Source organism: Leucopleurus acutus (genome assembly GCF_964270905.1).
Source record: "Leucopleurus acutus genome assembly, chromosome: 9".
Classification (NCBI taxonomy): domain Eukaryota; kingdom Metazoa; phylum Chordata; class Mammalia; order Artiodactyla; family Delphinidae; genus Leucopleurus; species Leucopleurus acutus.
Genome location: NC_139144.1, coordinates 52,396,666 through 52,411,859, shown reverse-complemented (window position 1 = coordinate 52,411,859; position 15,194 = coordinate 52,396,666). Strand labels below are relative to the sequence as shown.

General features: G+C 37.1%; 1 protein-coding gene across 1 annotated transcript in view; it reads right to left on the bottom strand.

The window, feature by feature from the left end:
* Nucleotides 1-11,829: 11,829 nt before the first annotated feature.
* The window catches only part of HEPACAM2 (HEPACAM family member 2), a gene marked incomplete at both ends in the record, with an annotated part of 47,920 nt that continues 44,555 nt past the window's right edge, over nucleotides 11,830-15,194 (bottom strand). The window contains one exon of the mRNA XM_082846783.1: nucleotides 11,830-12,318. Within this exon, the coding sequence (XP_082702909.1) occupies nucleotides 12,315-12,318 (4 nt within the window). The remainder of the gene's footprint in view (nucleotides 12,319-15,194) is intronic.

Here is a 15,194-nt window from a genome sequence, read left to right as displayed (position 1 = left end):
GGTGGGCCATTTATAGAGATGAAAGAGGACACTGAAAGAGTAAGTTTGGAAGGAAAAATCATGAGTTAGGTTTTGGTTAAATAGAGATTGAGATACCTTAGAGATCTTTAAGAAGTGAAGAAATATATATTTTTTACATGTGTTCCTGGAGCTCAGAAGAAAGTACTGGGCCAGAAATTAGGGTTTGTGAATAATTTGGATATAGGTGGTAATTTAAATCATAGCTATAAAGAATTTCCTAGGAAGAGATTAAAGAGTGAGAAGAGGGTCAAAGACTGAGCTATGATATTCAATGGCCAAGAAGAGGAGGATGAGCACTGAAAGAAACAGAGAAATGTCTAGAGAAGTGGGTGGGTGGGGGGAAGCCAAGAGTAGTGAGTGTTTCAGGAAGGAAGTGTTGGTCAAGAGTGTTGACTACTGTTGAGACACTACAAAGAATACCGAAAAAAGTCCATGTTTAGTAAGCTGGAGGTCATTAGTGATTATACAGAGAGCTGTTTTAATGGAGTGTTGGGGGCACATACTCCCAGACTGGAGTGAGTTTAAGCCTGAGCAGGAGGTATGAAAATTGTAATAACATATATAGAAATTAAGAAGCTTGACTGTGAAGTGAGAGTTAGAGATAGGAGTATATGTTGTCAGAAGTGAGGGTGTAGAGGATGTGGGTTTGAGTGAAGAATTCTTATTATTAGTTTGGGTATCAGACACAAGTATATTTTAAAGCTGGTGGAACACATTCCACTGATAGGAAAGACTGAATATACAGAAGAGAAGAAAAGGATAATGGATGGTGTAAAGTTCTTGAGTAGGCAACAGGGGGTAGATGCCAAAGCAGAGGTAAAGAGGTTAGTTCCCTCTATGATAACTAGAGAAATGCAGACCAGGATGGAAGCACAAGGGAGGTGTGCATTTTTTATTTTAGAAAAATGAAGTAGTTTCCATCTGGTGACTTCTGTTTCCTCTGCAAAGTAGGGACTTTGTCTCATTTATCTTGACTGGTGCGTATGCAAAAGACAACAATCAGCACATTTATAAATTCTGTTTTCTAGGCACATAGCTGTTTAGTTTTGTGGGTTATGGATTTTATTTTTGGTGTGCTATTGCATACTGTAGTTTATTATCTCTTTAGGGTCTTGACAGTTTCTAAAAGACCTGAAATCTTTCTATAAAGATAAAAATTATAGAAATTACAACTAAAGGTGATTTTTTCTTTTTGACAGTTTTAAAATGGTTGCATCATATTCCAACTCATACATGTATTATAATCATTTGAACATTAAGTTATTTTAAATACTACTGTAATAAATATTCTTATACACGTCTCGTTGTCCCTCATCATTTCTTAAACATGGATTACTGGGTTAAAGAGTCTAAACATTTTTAAATCTCCTAATGTATATTAGGAGATTTGCCCTCCAGAAAGATATTCCGTTCATTTAGTCAAACTCAAACGGCAAAACATAATAGAATGATAAATACGGTAATTTAAACACAGATTACTGTTCAAAATACACAGATTTTATACTTTAATCTAACACTTTCTAATTTGGAACCATAGGTGGCACTAGAAGATCAGGGAATGGAACCGCTTCCAGAATCCCAGGTTGGAAGGGATTTTGAATGGACATCTCAGCCATAGACAAGCTATAAACAATTCTGGAAAAATAATCCTTCCTGTTCTTAACTTATCTATAAATCAACTTGGCTGAACATTATAATCTTATACTTTTAGTATTAACTGTCATATTTGAGACTGTGTAACAGTGCAAGACCTATTTGCATTTATCTTCTCTTCTAGACGGTGGAGTATACTTCACCATGCCATTTGCTAACTATTCGTAAAAACACCAATTGTTTTATGCAGAAGCTTTCATTCTTCTGCTTCTATAACTTTTGTTTTTTCCAATAAGAAAACATATAGTCATAAGTCAGAAAAGCAAAGAGTTCTCCCATGACCTGATCATAAAGATAAACATTGTAACAATCTGGATGTGAGTTTATGGGACATACTTAATTTGCTAAGCTGTATGGTGACTTTCTAAGTTTGCAGTGTGAAAATTGTGTTTTAAACAAAATATATACGAATGCCAAACTGATGCGTCCTACTAGAGATGGTTTTGCATGCCCCCACTGTCCACTGTTTACACTGTTAGTGGGAGTTGTTCATGTGACTTCTTACTTAGCACTTCTACATTTCAACAGGTCAGTGACTGAGAAGTAAACAGGCTTGCAGGCACCTGATTTTCTTAGAAGACCAAATGGCCCCTGCTGATCCAGATACATTAAGTACTGCCTGCCTTGACTTAGCTTGAAATGAAAATCTGGGAGTTGGCTTTCCCTCTGTAACCCCCTTCAGCAATGACAGTAGAAAATGTTTTCATTACCCCCAATTTATGGTTGGGAGATAGGAAGGGGAGAGAAGCGGTGGGAAACATATATCTTAGTGCCTTTACAAAGATATGCCACAAAATGCTAACCTTACTATTTGTCGCTCACAATAAAAATGCATCAGATGCAGAGGATATGAGAATTGAGTCTACTCATTAAAACTAGCTTACACTAGTTTAAACAAGTACCCACTAATTCAGAGAACTTTCAGAGCCACCTTAAACACAGACACACAGACACACACACACACAGACACACACACACACACACACACACACACACACACCCTGCCTTCATCTGGACCTTCTTGTTTTTATATAAATAAAAGTTACACTAACAACACTCTGAGAGCAGCTTGGTATCAGAGATATGAGTTGAAATTCTGGGTACCCAATTCTAGAAATGTCAGGACCATTACCTTATCTTTATCTCTGCAGATAAAGAAGTTTAGAAATGGAAACATTGCCTGAATATATATAAATATGTATATAGATGTTTCTATATATAAATAAATATATTTATATGTACATATGTGTATATATTATATACACACATATTGAGAGATACATACTCCTTTTGATTATAGCGTGTTGATTCTGCTTCTTAAAAAATTCTCCATTTTTCTACTTTTTATCTGTAAAGGAGAAGCCACCTGAACACTGAACAAATTAAATAGTCTATGTTCTACTGCTATTTAACTCCAGTTAAATTGTCTTAGCGCTTAGAGGCATTAGCTGGGGACATTGTAAGTAAACACATGGCTTCATGAAGCGTTCCGTATAATTTCACAAAGCAGTCTTTGCTGGACTGGGCCAGGAGGTAGCTAGAGATGACACAGACATATACTCATTAGTTGATGACATTGGAGAGATGACCCAACTTCTCTGAACCTCAGTTTCTTCATCTATAAAGTAGGGATAGTGCTTTATATAATTATTCTGAGAGATAGGGAGAATATATTTTAAATGCCCGGCAGAGGTTGGTATATATTGCACAATACATTGAACAATAAATTAAGGGAATCCATGAAAGGCCTCTGCCTCGGGTTAGTCTTTTGTGTTCCAAAGCAACGTGCTTCAGTTCAATTTCAATTCAGTTCAATTCAATTCAATGACATAGACTTTTAGCCGTAAGAAGCAAGACACCAAATATGTAATATCTTTCACTCACCGTTCTAACCTGGAAGTTGCCATGGTAACAAACAGCTCTGTCTGTTTTTGGTGATGAGGCTCCTTCACTCCAGGTTTCACCCTTCTTCTTTCTTTTACAACCTAGCTGGAGAAGCAGGCAGGCCATTACAGTCAAATCTACATATTCTGATAAAGTAAGTTCTAGGTTTCATCAATAGAATTATGTTTTAAATATCTCCATTGCCAGGCTCTGAATCTTGATGTCCTTCCATCTTGGCCACAGTTCTTCACAAGTGGCCAGAATCAAACAGTTAGTCCAAAATCCTCTATTTGGGGAGCCCTGGGCCATGCTCAGAGCCACTCCCCATTACAAATGTCACCTGTTCACACTCTCTGATTTTTACCTTTCAGGGATCCAGCTTGGGGGAAGGGAGAAAGGAAATTAAAGGCAGAAGGACATGAAATGCAACAAGGAGAAATGAAAGCAGAAAAAAAGAAGCAACATCAGGAGGAAAGGGACAAGGAAAATGAAAAGAAAGAGTGTAAATGAAGAGGACAGAACACTGTCGAACAAATGGAATTTCAGGCAGATGTGTGATTAAAATGTTAGGTTCTGCTTATTAAATGTTTTTGCCTTTTTAAAATTGTAAACATATATCAAGCAGTACACATTTCTGTAAAGTGAAAAAGAAAAAATGCAAGCCTTTCTACCCACTACTCTTTTCTTCTTTCCAGGGGTTGCTACCATTGACATTTCAGTATATTTCTTACTGAAATATTTTCTTTTTAAAAAAAATTAATTAATTAATTTGTTTGTTTTTATTTTTGGCTGTTTTGGATCTTCGTTGCTCTGGGTGGGCTCTCTCCAGTTGTGGTGAGCAGGGGCTGCTCTTCGCTGCAGTGCGCGGGCTTCTCATTGTCGTGGCTTCTCTTGTTGTGGAGCATGGGCTCTAGGCACACGGGCTTCAATATTTGTGGCAGGTGGGCTCAGTAGTTGTGGCTCACAGACTCTAGAGCGCAGGATCAGTTGTTGTGGCTCACGTGCTTAGTTGCTCCGTGGCATGTGGGGTCCTCCCAGACCAGGGATCGAACCCATGTACTCTGCATTGGCAGGTGGATTCTTAACCACAGCGCCAACAGGGAAGCCCTGAATATTTTCTTTATATAAAATGTTTTATCTACATAAGGAATCATACCATAAAACTGACCTGTGACATATTGTTTTGCAGCTAATAATATGTGCAGCATTTTCCCTCATGTTATTATTGCTTACTTTTTAATAGTTACATAGTGCCCTAACTCAATGTAACTCGTATTTAACTGATACTCTGTGGATTGGTGTTTAGGCTGGTTTCTTCTTCCCTTCCTTTAAACATATAACTTGAAAAAGAAAAAAATTCAAAAATAATGACTGGGAAAATTGTGGACAGTTCACTGACATCACAGTACACTGTGTGTAATTACTTATTGGTGCTTACACTAAGTAGTGCTGCATAAAAATCATAAGAGTACAAGTGAGGTGCCATGCTGAGTTCTTAGACGAGAAAACAAACCCTTTATGACTAGCTTCTCTTTCAGTTATTTTAGCAAAGGCAGCAGCTTGGTTAAAAAATTTTGACCTTTCAATATGTCTGCTAAGCAGATATAGATTTTGTAGTAATTAATAAAATGATAAGTCATGGAATTTAAGGAAATTAAAGAGCTCTTTTGGTCATCCCTCTCACATTACAGATTAGACAATCAGGACTGGGCAAAAAAACAGTGTTTGGTTTTGTATGGATATATACACTAGTATTTTTTAATAACATTTAACATTTCTACATTTATAACCTAATAACTAAAAAAGTTATTTTATTTATTTAAAATTATTTCAAGAGCTTCCCCAAGATGGCAGAGTAGGAAGACCCTAAATCACCTCCTCTCACAGGTACACCAAAATTACAACTACTTACAGAGCAACTAACAATGAGAACAACATGAATACTGGCAGAAACTATTTTCCACAACTAAACAACTAAAGATATAAAGAAGGAGTCACAACAAGAGGAGTAGGAGGGGCTGAGATGGGATATAGTCAGGACTCACATCCCCAGGTAAGTGACCCACAACAGGAGGAATATAACAATCACAAAGGTCCTCCCCAAGGAGTGGGGGTCCAAGCCCTACAGGGGGTTCCCCATCTCAGGGGTCCTGAACTGGGAAGATGAGCTCCCAGAATGTCTGGTTTTGAAAAACAGTGGGGCTTATGTTCGGGAGAGCTGAGGGCTGTAGGAAACAAAGACTCCATTCTTAAAGGGCACGCACAAAATCTCACATGCTCTGAGTCCTAGCACAGCAGCAGTAGTTTGAAAGTAACCTGCGTCAGACCCACATGTTGATCCTGGAGAAACTTCCAGAGAGGCAGGAAGTAAGTAGGACTCCTGTGGGGGACAGAATCACTGGTGGCAGCCATTTTTGAGAGCTTGTTCTACTGTGATGACACCTGTAATGGCAAGCACCATTTTGGAATCCTCCCTCTATCCTATAGGGGCTGGGGACTTGCCCCACTCACCAGCTGCCCAAAGTAGCTGCACACTACCCGGCTGCACAGCAAAATGCACCGAAAGCCTACCCTGCCCTCCAGTGGGCCCACAGCCACTGCACAAGGCGGGACCTCACAGACCACCGGGCCAGGGACCAGCCCTGCCCCCAGCATGCCCACAATAGTTGTCTCTATCACACTGAAGAGCCCATGCAGCCCACATAGGGGGCACAGCACTCCTAGAGCATATAGCTCTGGTGACCAGAGGGGAGTGTGCTGCTGGGCCCCATAGGATGTCTCTTACAAAAGATCACTTCTCCAAGATCAGGAAATGTAACTGAACTACCTAATACATATAAATGAACACTGAGAATTAGGCAAAATGAGAAGACAAATGAGTATGTTCCAAATGAAGAAGCAACATAAAACCCCAGAAGAATAACTGAGAGGAGTGGAGATAAGCAAACTATCCGACAAAGAGTTCAAGGTAATGATCATAAAGATGCTCAATGAACTTGGGAGGAGACTGGATGAACACACTGAGAATTTTAACAGAATTAGAAAATATGAAGAAAATCTAAACTGAACTGAAGCATACAGAAAAAAAACAAAAAAACACCTATAAGCGATCAACTGTAGATTAGGTGATACAGAGAAGTGGATCAGTGAACTGGAAGACTTATAGATAATGGAAATCACCCAGGTTGAACCAAAAAAAAAAAAGAAAAAAGAAAAAAGAATTTTAAAAAATGAGGACAGTTTAAGAGATCTCTAGAATAACATCAAGCATTACAGGAGTTCCAGAAGGAGAAGAGACAGAAAAGGGGGCAGAAAACTTATTTGAAGTGGTAGTAGCTGAAAACTTCCCTAATCTGGGAAAAGAAACAGGCATCCAAGTCCAGGAAGCAAGGAAAATGGCTCCCAAAGTTATCAAGTGCCCTGAGAGTCAGTCTCAAAGAACTGGAAGACTATTGGAAGCAGTAATTTATTTGCCTCCTATCCCTGGTGTCTTCATTAAATATACAAAGCATAGGTAATGCAATTCATTACAATTCAAAAACCATTTATTGTCTGTGTTCTAAAGTGCATATAATGGGATGGATGCCATATGGGACACTCAGAAGAGATGGCTGTCATGGGGGCATGGTCTCTGAAGTCCCCACCACTTCAGACAACTGGTTTTTGTAGAACTTAAGCAACTGACTGCTCTGAAGCTTCAGAAAGCCTCTGCCAACAACCTAAAGTGGAATTCTGCTGCAGGAACCATCTGCCAGTTTATGCCCCATTGTGTGGTGAGCAATAGAGCTGTCATCTTCACTAGGAGCATATTCAAACGAGAAAGTTCTCAGACACAAACAAAAACCAAACAAATATAGTCAGCCCTCCACATCTGTGGGTTCTGCATCCATGGATTCAACCATAGATTGAAGACACCCGAAAAAATATTCCAGAAAGTTCCCCAAAGCAAAACTTGAATTTGCTGTGCAGGCAACTATTTACATAGCACTAACGTTGTGTTTACAACTATTTACATAGCATTTACATTGTGTTAGGTATTATAAGTTATCTAAAGATGATTTAAAGTATAGGGGACGATTGTGTAGGTTATGTACAAACACATTTTATATAAGGGACTTGAGCAAATCTTTTCATTTCCTGAGTATTTGTTCCTTCATCTGTAAAGCAGGTATGCTTGTTCTAGCCCACAAGGCTCTTGTGAAGATCAGTGGGGGTAGTGGATGTAAAAGTATTTGTAAACTTCAAGGTTAACACAGTAATTCCAGTAAAAAGTGTACCTGGGAGATGAGAAGGAAGGAGAGTACCAGTGTTAAATCCAAGTGCTGTGTCTGATTTCTGCCTACTCATGAGAAAGGAATCTCTGCTTTCTTACTGCCTTATGAAACTAAAACATACACATTCATATGTATATGAACATGAACTTTAGAGGAATATGTAAGAATGACAGAGAAGTTCACAGGGATGCATAGAGGTAGAAGCATACAGAAGCAGAAAATTAAAACTTTCTAAAAATAAGTTAAATCTTTAATAACATAGTAAAATAGCTACCTATATGCCATGTACTATTCTATCATTCAATTTTATTAAACAGAACCTTATAAGGTGCATGATCTTATAAAACTGAGGGATCACATAAATCGTCTTAGAGTGTATTTTGCAGTTTATTTTAATTGAAATTGTCTTATTAATATGGAAGTGCACAAATGTCAAAGAAACAAGGAAAACTTTTATTCGTAAGTATTTTAATTTTTGCTTAAAATTCTATCAGTAGGATATATTCTTTCAAAATAATAAGCAGGAGGAATATGAATCTATTCCAAGTTAGAAGCAGTAATATGAAGTTAAAAATTTTAATTAACAACAGCCAAGATTATGTTTAGTAATAAGGAAAGAACTTTAGGCTGGTTTTTAAAGATTAATTTGTTAATTAGGTGAACATCTGGGTTGGTTCATCACTTCCCTTGGAAATCTTGATTAATTTATGAGATTTTCATCCCCACTTACTAAAAAAGCAGTGAGTCATCCAGTGTTACACACTAGTGACAGCAAAAGTTAATTGGATTCTAGATCCTTTCAGACTTCTCCCTTCCGCAATTCCTTGCTGCTTTGAGTGGAACCACGCACTGAGTCTGTGTTTTTGTGTGTGTGAGAGAGACACAGAAGTGAGAGAAATAGCAAGTGATTGAAAAGTGAGTTTGAAAAAAATAAGTGTATGTGTTTGTATTTCCCTTGGTTGTGGTAAGAAAGTCTGGAGGGATACACAGAACTAGCCTAACCCCAAACCAAAACCAAAAACGAATAAAAACCAGTTATTAGTGCATACTTTTAATAGGATTTTGATTTGTGAATCATGTGAATGTATTATTACCTATTAAAAGGCTGTTTAAGATTGTCTATGTTTTAAAGTGTCCCAGAGTTGGGTCTAGAAAAGAGAACAGAGATGCAGCAGTAGCTCATTGTAGTTAGGGTCTGCTCTACAAGTAAGAAGACACGTGGTCTCCAAGAGGGGATTCAAACTTGAGAAAGGAGGGCAGAGACAGATGTATCTGGGGTGACTGGGTGACTGGGAAAGCTGACCTGCTCTCTCCTAGCCCTGCAGTAAGATTTCACCCTTTCTTTGGCTCTGACAACTAACAAATCGCATTCAGTTCAGAGGCCCCTCCTTAGAAATCCTCCTGTATATGCCGCATGATCTCAGTGGTATAAAACAATACTCTCAGATGAAGGGAAATTCATCATACTAGTTATTAACCTCATTTCTTCTTTCGCCTTGCCTTTGTAAACTCTAATTTTTCCTTCATCCTGTTTTCTTTATCACCTTTATTTTTGGGGGTGTATTTTATCTTGTTATATTATGCATTTATATGAGCTACCATAAATCCTTTCTGGAACTGGAAGGAGTAGGAATAAACGTATGCATAACTAACCTGGGAAACTGCTAACAGGTTACTTCTGGAAGGTGAGATTACAAGTGATTTTACATTTTTATCCAGATTTATTGATATATAACTGACATACAACATAGTATAACTTTAAGGTGTGGTGATTTGGTACATGTATATATTGTGAAATAATTATCACAATAAGGTTAGTTGACACATCCATCACCTCACATAATTACATTTGTTTATTTTGGTCATGAGAATATTTCAGATCTACTCTCTACAGGTGATTTTAATTGTATATATATATATATTTAACAATGGGCAGGGATTCCTTTTCTAATTAGATAATTTTTTTTTCTTTTTACCAAATGTAGAAGAATATTTGTGGTGGAACTGATGGACTTTTCCAGCAGAAAAATATATAATGGTGGTAGAGAAAGAAAACCGGGAAAGAAGATAGGGTAGGTTGTAAGATTTAGTCTTAATTTTCCTTTCACCATGTTCTTCTATGAAAATATGGGAGGTATAGTATAAATATAGTGGTTCACTTGAAATACGTTTTTAAAAAATGCTATTCTTTTTTATTATTTTAAAAAATTTTATTTCTTCAATTTAAGTATAGTTGATTCACAATATTGTGTTAGTTTCAGGTGTACAGCAAAGTGATTCAGTTATACATATATTATATATTCTTTTCCAGATTCTTTTCCCTTATAGGTTATTGCAAAATATTGAGTAGAGTTCCCTGTGCTATACAGTACGTCCTTGTTGGTTATCTATTTTATATATAGCACTGTGTATATGTTAATCCAAAGCTCCTAATTTAGCCCTTCCCTCCCTTTCTCCTTTGGTAACCATAAGTTTCTTTTCTATGTCTGTGGGTCTATTTCTGTTTTGTAAATAAGTTTACTTGTATCATTTTTTTAGATTCCACATATAATCAATATCATGATATTTGTCTTTTTCTGTCTTTGTCTTCACTTCGTATGATAATCTCTAGGTCCATCCATGTTGCTGCAAATGGTGTTATTTCATTCTTTGTTTACTGCTGAGTAATATTCCATTGTATATATATGTATACCACATCTTCATTATCCATTCATCTGTTGATGGACATTTAGGTTGCTTCCTTGTCATGGCTATTGTAGACAGTGCTGCAGTGAACACTGGGGTGCATGTATCTCTTAGAATTAGAGTTTTCTCCAGATACAGGACCAAGAGTAGGATTGCTGGATCATATGGTAAGTATTTTTAGTTTTTTAAGGAACCTCCATACTTCTTCATAGTGGCTGCACCAATTTACATTCCCACCAACACTGTAGGAGGGTTCCCTTTTCTCCACAGCCTCTCCAGCATTTATTTTTTGTAGACTTTTTGATGATGGCCATTCTGACCACTGTGAGGTAATACTTCACTGTAGTTTTGATTTGCAAGAAATGCTACTCTTTTGATTTCTTTCTCCTTTATAAAATAATAGGCCATTAGACGTCTAATGGCCTATTATTAAAGTCAGAAAATATAATCATATTTCTTCTTTTTTAATAGTTGCAAGGTGAATCATTTTATGGACCTAATGTCATTTTTAAATCCCCCATTGTTGTATATTTAGGTTGTTTCTACCTTTATTTAGCCAGAATAAAATTCTAAAGAGTGGCATTGGCAGGTCAGAGTGTCTGTAGCCAATGTCAGTAAACATAAATTGACATAATCTTTCATCTTCAAGATCTACAAGACTGACTGCTCCATTCCCACTCCCTGGGACTCACTGTACCCTGAAGAGTTACCCATGCCACTCTGTATACCTGCTTCTCTCTAGGTCTCAGATCACCTTTCTCTCACAGAGTTTCTGCAACCTAACCCTTGGTAGTTTTATCTGGTACCTTTTATCTAGCAGTCTTGACTAATGATAATTGTTATCTGAATCAGTTATTTCATTTGGGGGTTATAAAATGGTGTTTTTTAATTCTACTGTTTAGTTTCTAACTGATTTTTTTAAACTACAGCAATATACAAGTAGAATCCACAACTCAATAAAGTAAAAAATTCAAGCCTGAAAGTAAATAGTCATGTGAGTGCAAGAGTCTTATTTTAGTAGCTCTCTATGATGCACATTGGGAAATAAGGATAAAAAATCTAATTCTATAATGTTATTTTATGTAAAATTTTTACTCTAAAATACAAAGAATCAAGGCCATATAAAAGCAAAAGCAGAATAATTTATTTGAATCCATCTTTCTTTGAACAAAAATAAAAATAAGACTCTAAGTCATTTCCTTCAGCATTTTACAAGTCTTTTCAAAAACACCATTGGTGATTGACAACCTAGAAGGCACAGTCTTGCTTTTGTGACAATCATCTTTATTATTCTGTGGTACAAATAGCAAGAAGGAAGTTTGGGAATGACATAAAAAAATACAGCAATCTTAACAGTAATGAGAATTTAATAAAACAAAGCCTGCTGAAATTTTTACAAATATAAGGTTTCCACATTTGTAGGTTAGATAGGATAGTGTCAATGCTGATGAAATGGAACATATAGATTAGAATTAATTGAGCGTTGTAGGAAACTCGATACCAAAAAAGTAATTGGAAAGTCCCGTCCTTTTCTTCCTTCCGTCAGGGCAATAAAGACTGTCCGCTGAGAACTCTTTCCCCACCATGCTCCTCTGCAGCACAATGCATTGTGTGTATGCTGGAAAACCTGCAGTCTGATTTTTATAAATGACTCTATTCTGCATTAAAAGGAGTGATGAGTAAGAGGTATCGGGTTTGATTCCTTCACTGATGCCGGATGAATATACATTTTCACTGTTTTTCCTCAATATGTGCTTTCATTATTTCGCTTCAATGCATTGCTTTGCCCATGAATGCTCACCTGGCAAAGAGAGGTGTAAAATGTTCTATAGATTTCCAGGTCTACATGTCAAAGAACCTTAAATTCTTTTATTCTTTTCCACAGCTGCAAATAATATGAGTGTTTTGAACTAGTTTAAGAAAATTACATTTACAAACCAGTAAGTATAAAGAGTAAGCAATCACTAAATTCTGTAGATAATTTCCTTTTGAAACTAAAAGGTTTACTTACTTGGATGTCCTGTGAGCAAGTCGAGTTCAAAACAAACTGTGCCAAGAGCATTTAATGAGGTCAACAGACAGCATTTAAATAAATGTAGCCATAAGTTCAATAAACAAATAACTGGGCTGAGTAGCAGAATATGAACACAGGCCAACTTACCAATTTGTTAAACACCAGTTCAGTTAGGTAATAGATGCATGTAGTAATGAAAACAACACTGCTAGAATAGTCTAAGAGCCAAAGGAAAAAAATTTTGGCTGTGTTTCTATCTCAGAACCAACTGTCAAATAGAGGTAAAAGAAAGCAGGAAATTACAGTTCTTCACCCAGACCTGGCACATTTACTTTGGGAATGGGGGAGATTCACTAACCACCTATAATACTGCATTATTCATGAAATTGATCTTTGAATTTAATTGGACCTAGAGAATAAAACCATAGGAAAGATAAAGGGTCTCTGAATGTTTAGGGAATGTTTATTCTATTGAGGAATATTTATTCTACTGAGGATCACTGATCTTTAGTTAAAATAAGCAAAGAGGAGCCCACTAAGCTATGAAATCTTTAAAAGACTGAGTCTTATTTAATCTCTGTCCCTAGGACATAGTTAATGACCTGGAGATGTTTGTGGATTGATTGTAAGTAAAACAAGAGCAAAACAGTTTCTAATGAAATAAAGAGAAAATATTCTATTTGTTTGTTTTTAAAATTTAGAATAGGTAACACATCTGTATTCAAGGAAAACAACACTTGTAAAAATGTTGGCTCCTCTTTAGGATGAGCTGGAAGGGAGAAAGAGGAGGAAAAATTTTAAAGAGATATTAGAGAGAAGGGAGACAGTCTTACAGAGAAAGAAAGGCAGATTCAGAGAGGGAAGACATCTCAGGATGGAGGTGAAGTCCAGAAAAGACACACAAAGGGCAACTTCCTCAGAAGATGGGGCAGAAGGAGGTGAGAAGAGAGAAGCTATGGAGATGGGGAGGAGAAGGCACTGGGGCTGGGAGTATGAGGGAGTTCTTGCATGGACTGCCCCTGGAAAGAGCATGTTCTCAACAGCAGTTAAATAGTCCTTTATGTGCTGGAAAAAGAGCTTTTCTGCTTTATTTTTAACTTTCAAAGTTTATTTCTGAAATCAAATTTTATACTCCCAAGAAATTGTAGATACATTGCTCATGTCTGAAAGCAGTCTAATTTCAGAGGATGATTTTTTTTTTTTAATTTAAGGAATCATTTTTTTCACCTGCAAAACCCACCAAATCACTTTATTTGGTGCTCTGAAATTATAGCTGCCATATTCCACAGTTTGAAATCATCATTTATTTCATTGTTAGGAGTCTTAAAAGATAAACCGCAAGTTTTCATTTGGTTTGTTTGCAGGCTAACTGGAAAAATAGATACATAGAATAAAGGACATATAGAAAAACAAATGAATTTAAATAGGGTAATATTTTTGATTGGATACAATCTTAAAATTAGGAAGCAGACATACTCCCAAAATTCTTTATATTCCTTATTTTTAACAAAGAAAAATATCCCTTCATTTTCTATTCTCCAAAGTAAAGAGGATTAGATATCATTTTAGAGAGGTTTTTTTTTTTTAACTGTCATGGAATAACATTCCACTATTGTGTTCTATTAGATTAATAACATAATGCTATAAAGCAATTTTCTTTTCTTTTCAAACCAGAAGCTCCCAGTTCCATCAGAGTCTGCTCCTAATTAACCTGATTCCCTTTTCTCCAGGCTCCCTGAGACAAGAAGGAATGCACTGATGGGGTCCTCTGAGGTGCTCTCGCCACTTATTTAGCCCTTAAATGACTGCATAGTACCCCCAGGACTGGGTCTTCTCCCCGGAAGACCGTTTCCCATGCATTCATCCTAGCTGTTATTTTTGATATTTACCCAGAGGTGTGCATGAATTACTTCACTAGAAGTGTTTCTTTTGCCAAAGGGGAAGTTCCTGTGTGTGGTTATTGATGTTCTTTTCAAAGTCAATAAATGACAAATAAAGAAATGATGGAAGATGATTTGTGGCAGTTATGCCTGCAGGCAGCTACAGCCAGCTACAGCCCACAAAAAAGGGAAGTTCATTTCACTATTTCAAAAGGCTGTAGGCTTAGTTTTCCACAAATGGGAAGGGAAGGCGACTGCTTGGTGTCAGCCCCGAGGTTAACTGGATAAGCAGTTTCCTGGCTTTGGCCTCAGCTTAAGTTTCACTTCTCTGGGTGTGAGGCCAGTGGTTTTATTCACTTGGGAGTAGACTGCTTTGAATCTGTGAGAGGTGGGCGTTTGATGGTGACACTGTTGGGCACATTTTGCAGGTTTGTTTTTTTCCTGGTCCTATTTGTAGTGATAGATCACTGGCTTTAAAACCACCACAGTCACTGGAAAATCATCAAGATAACCAAGATGGCTTGAGAACTGGTCTAAAGACCCCTTTCTTACCAAGATGTGGATTCCCTGGGGGAAATGCTAGATTCTAGAGCTCTGCATCTGGTCCACTGGCCCCAGAAGATACTTGTGTGTTAGCCTGTTTTATTTGTTAAAACTATTTTCAGGTGGGAAAGTGTGTTCAAATGTACAGACACTATAATTTCCTGTTTTAATATTTTTTTCTTCTGAGCCTTTCAATAAACTCTGGGGACAGCTGGGGATGCATGCTGAGTCCTTTCAACG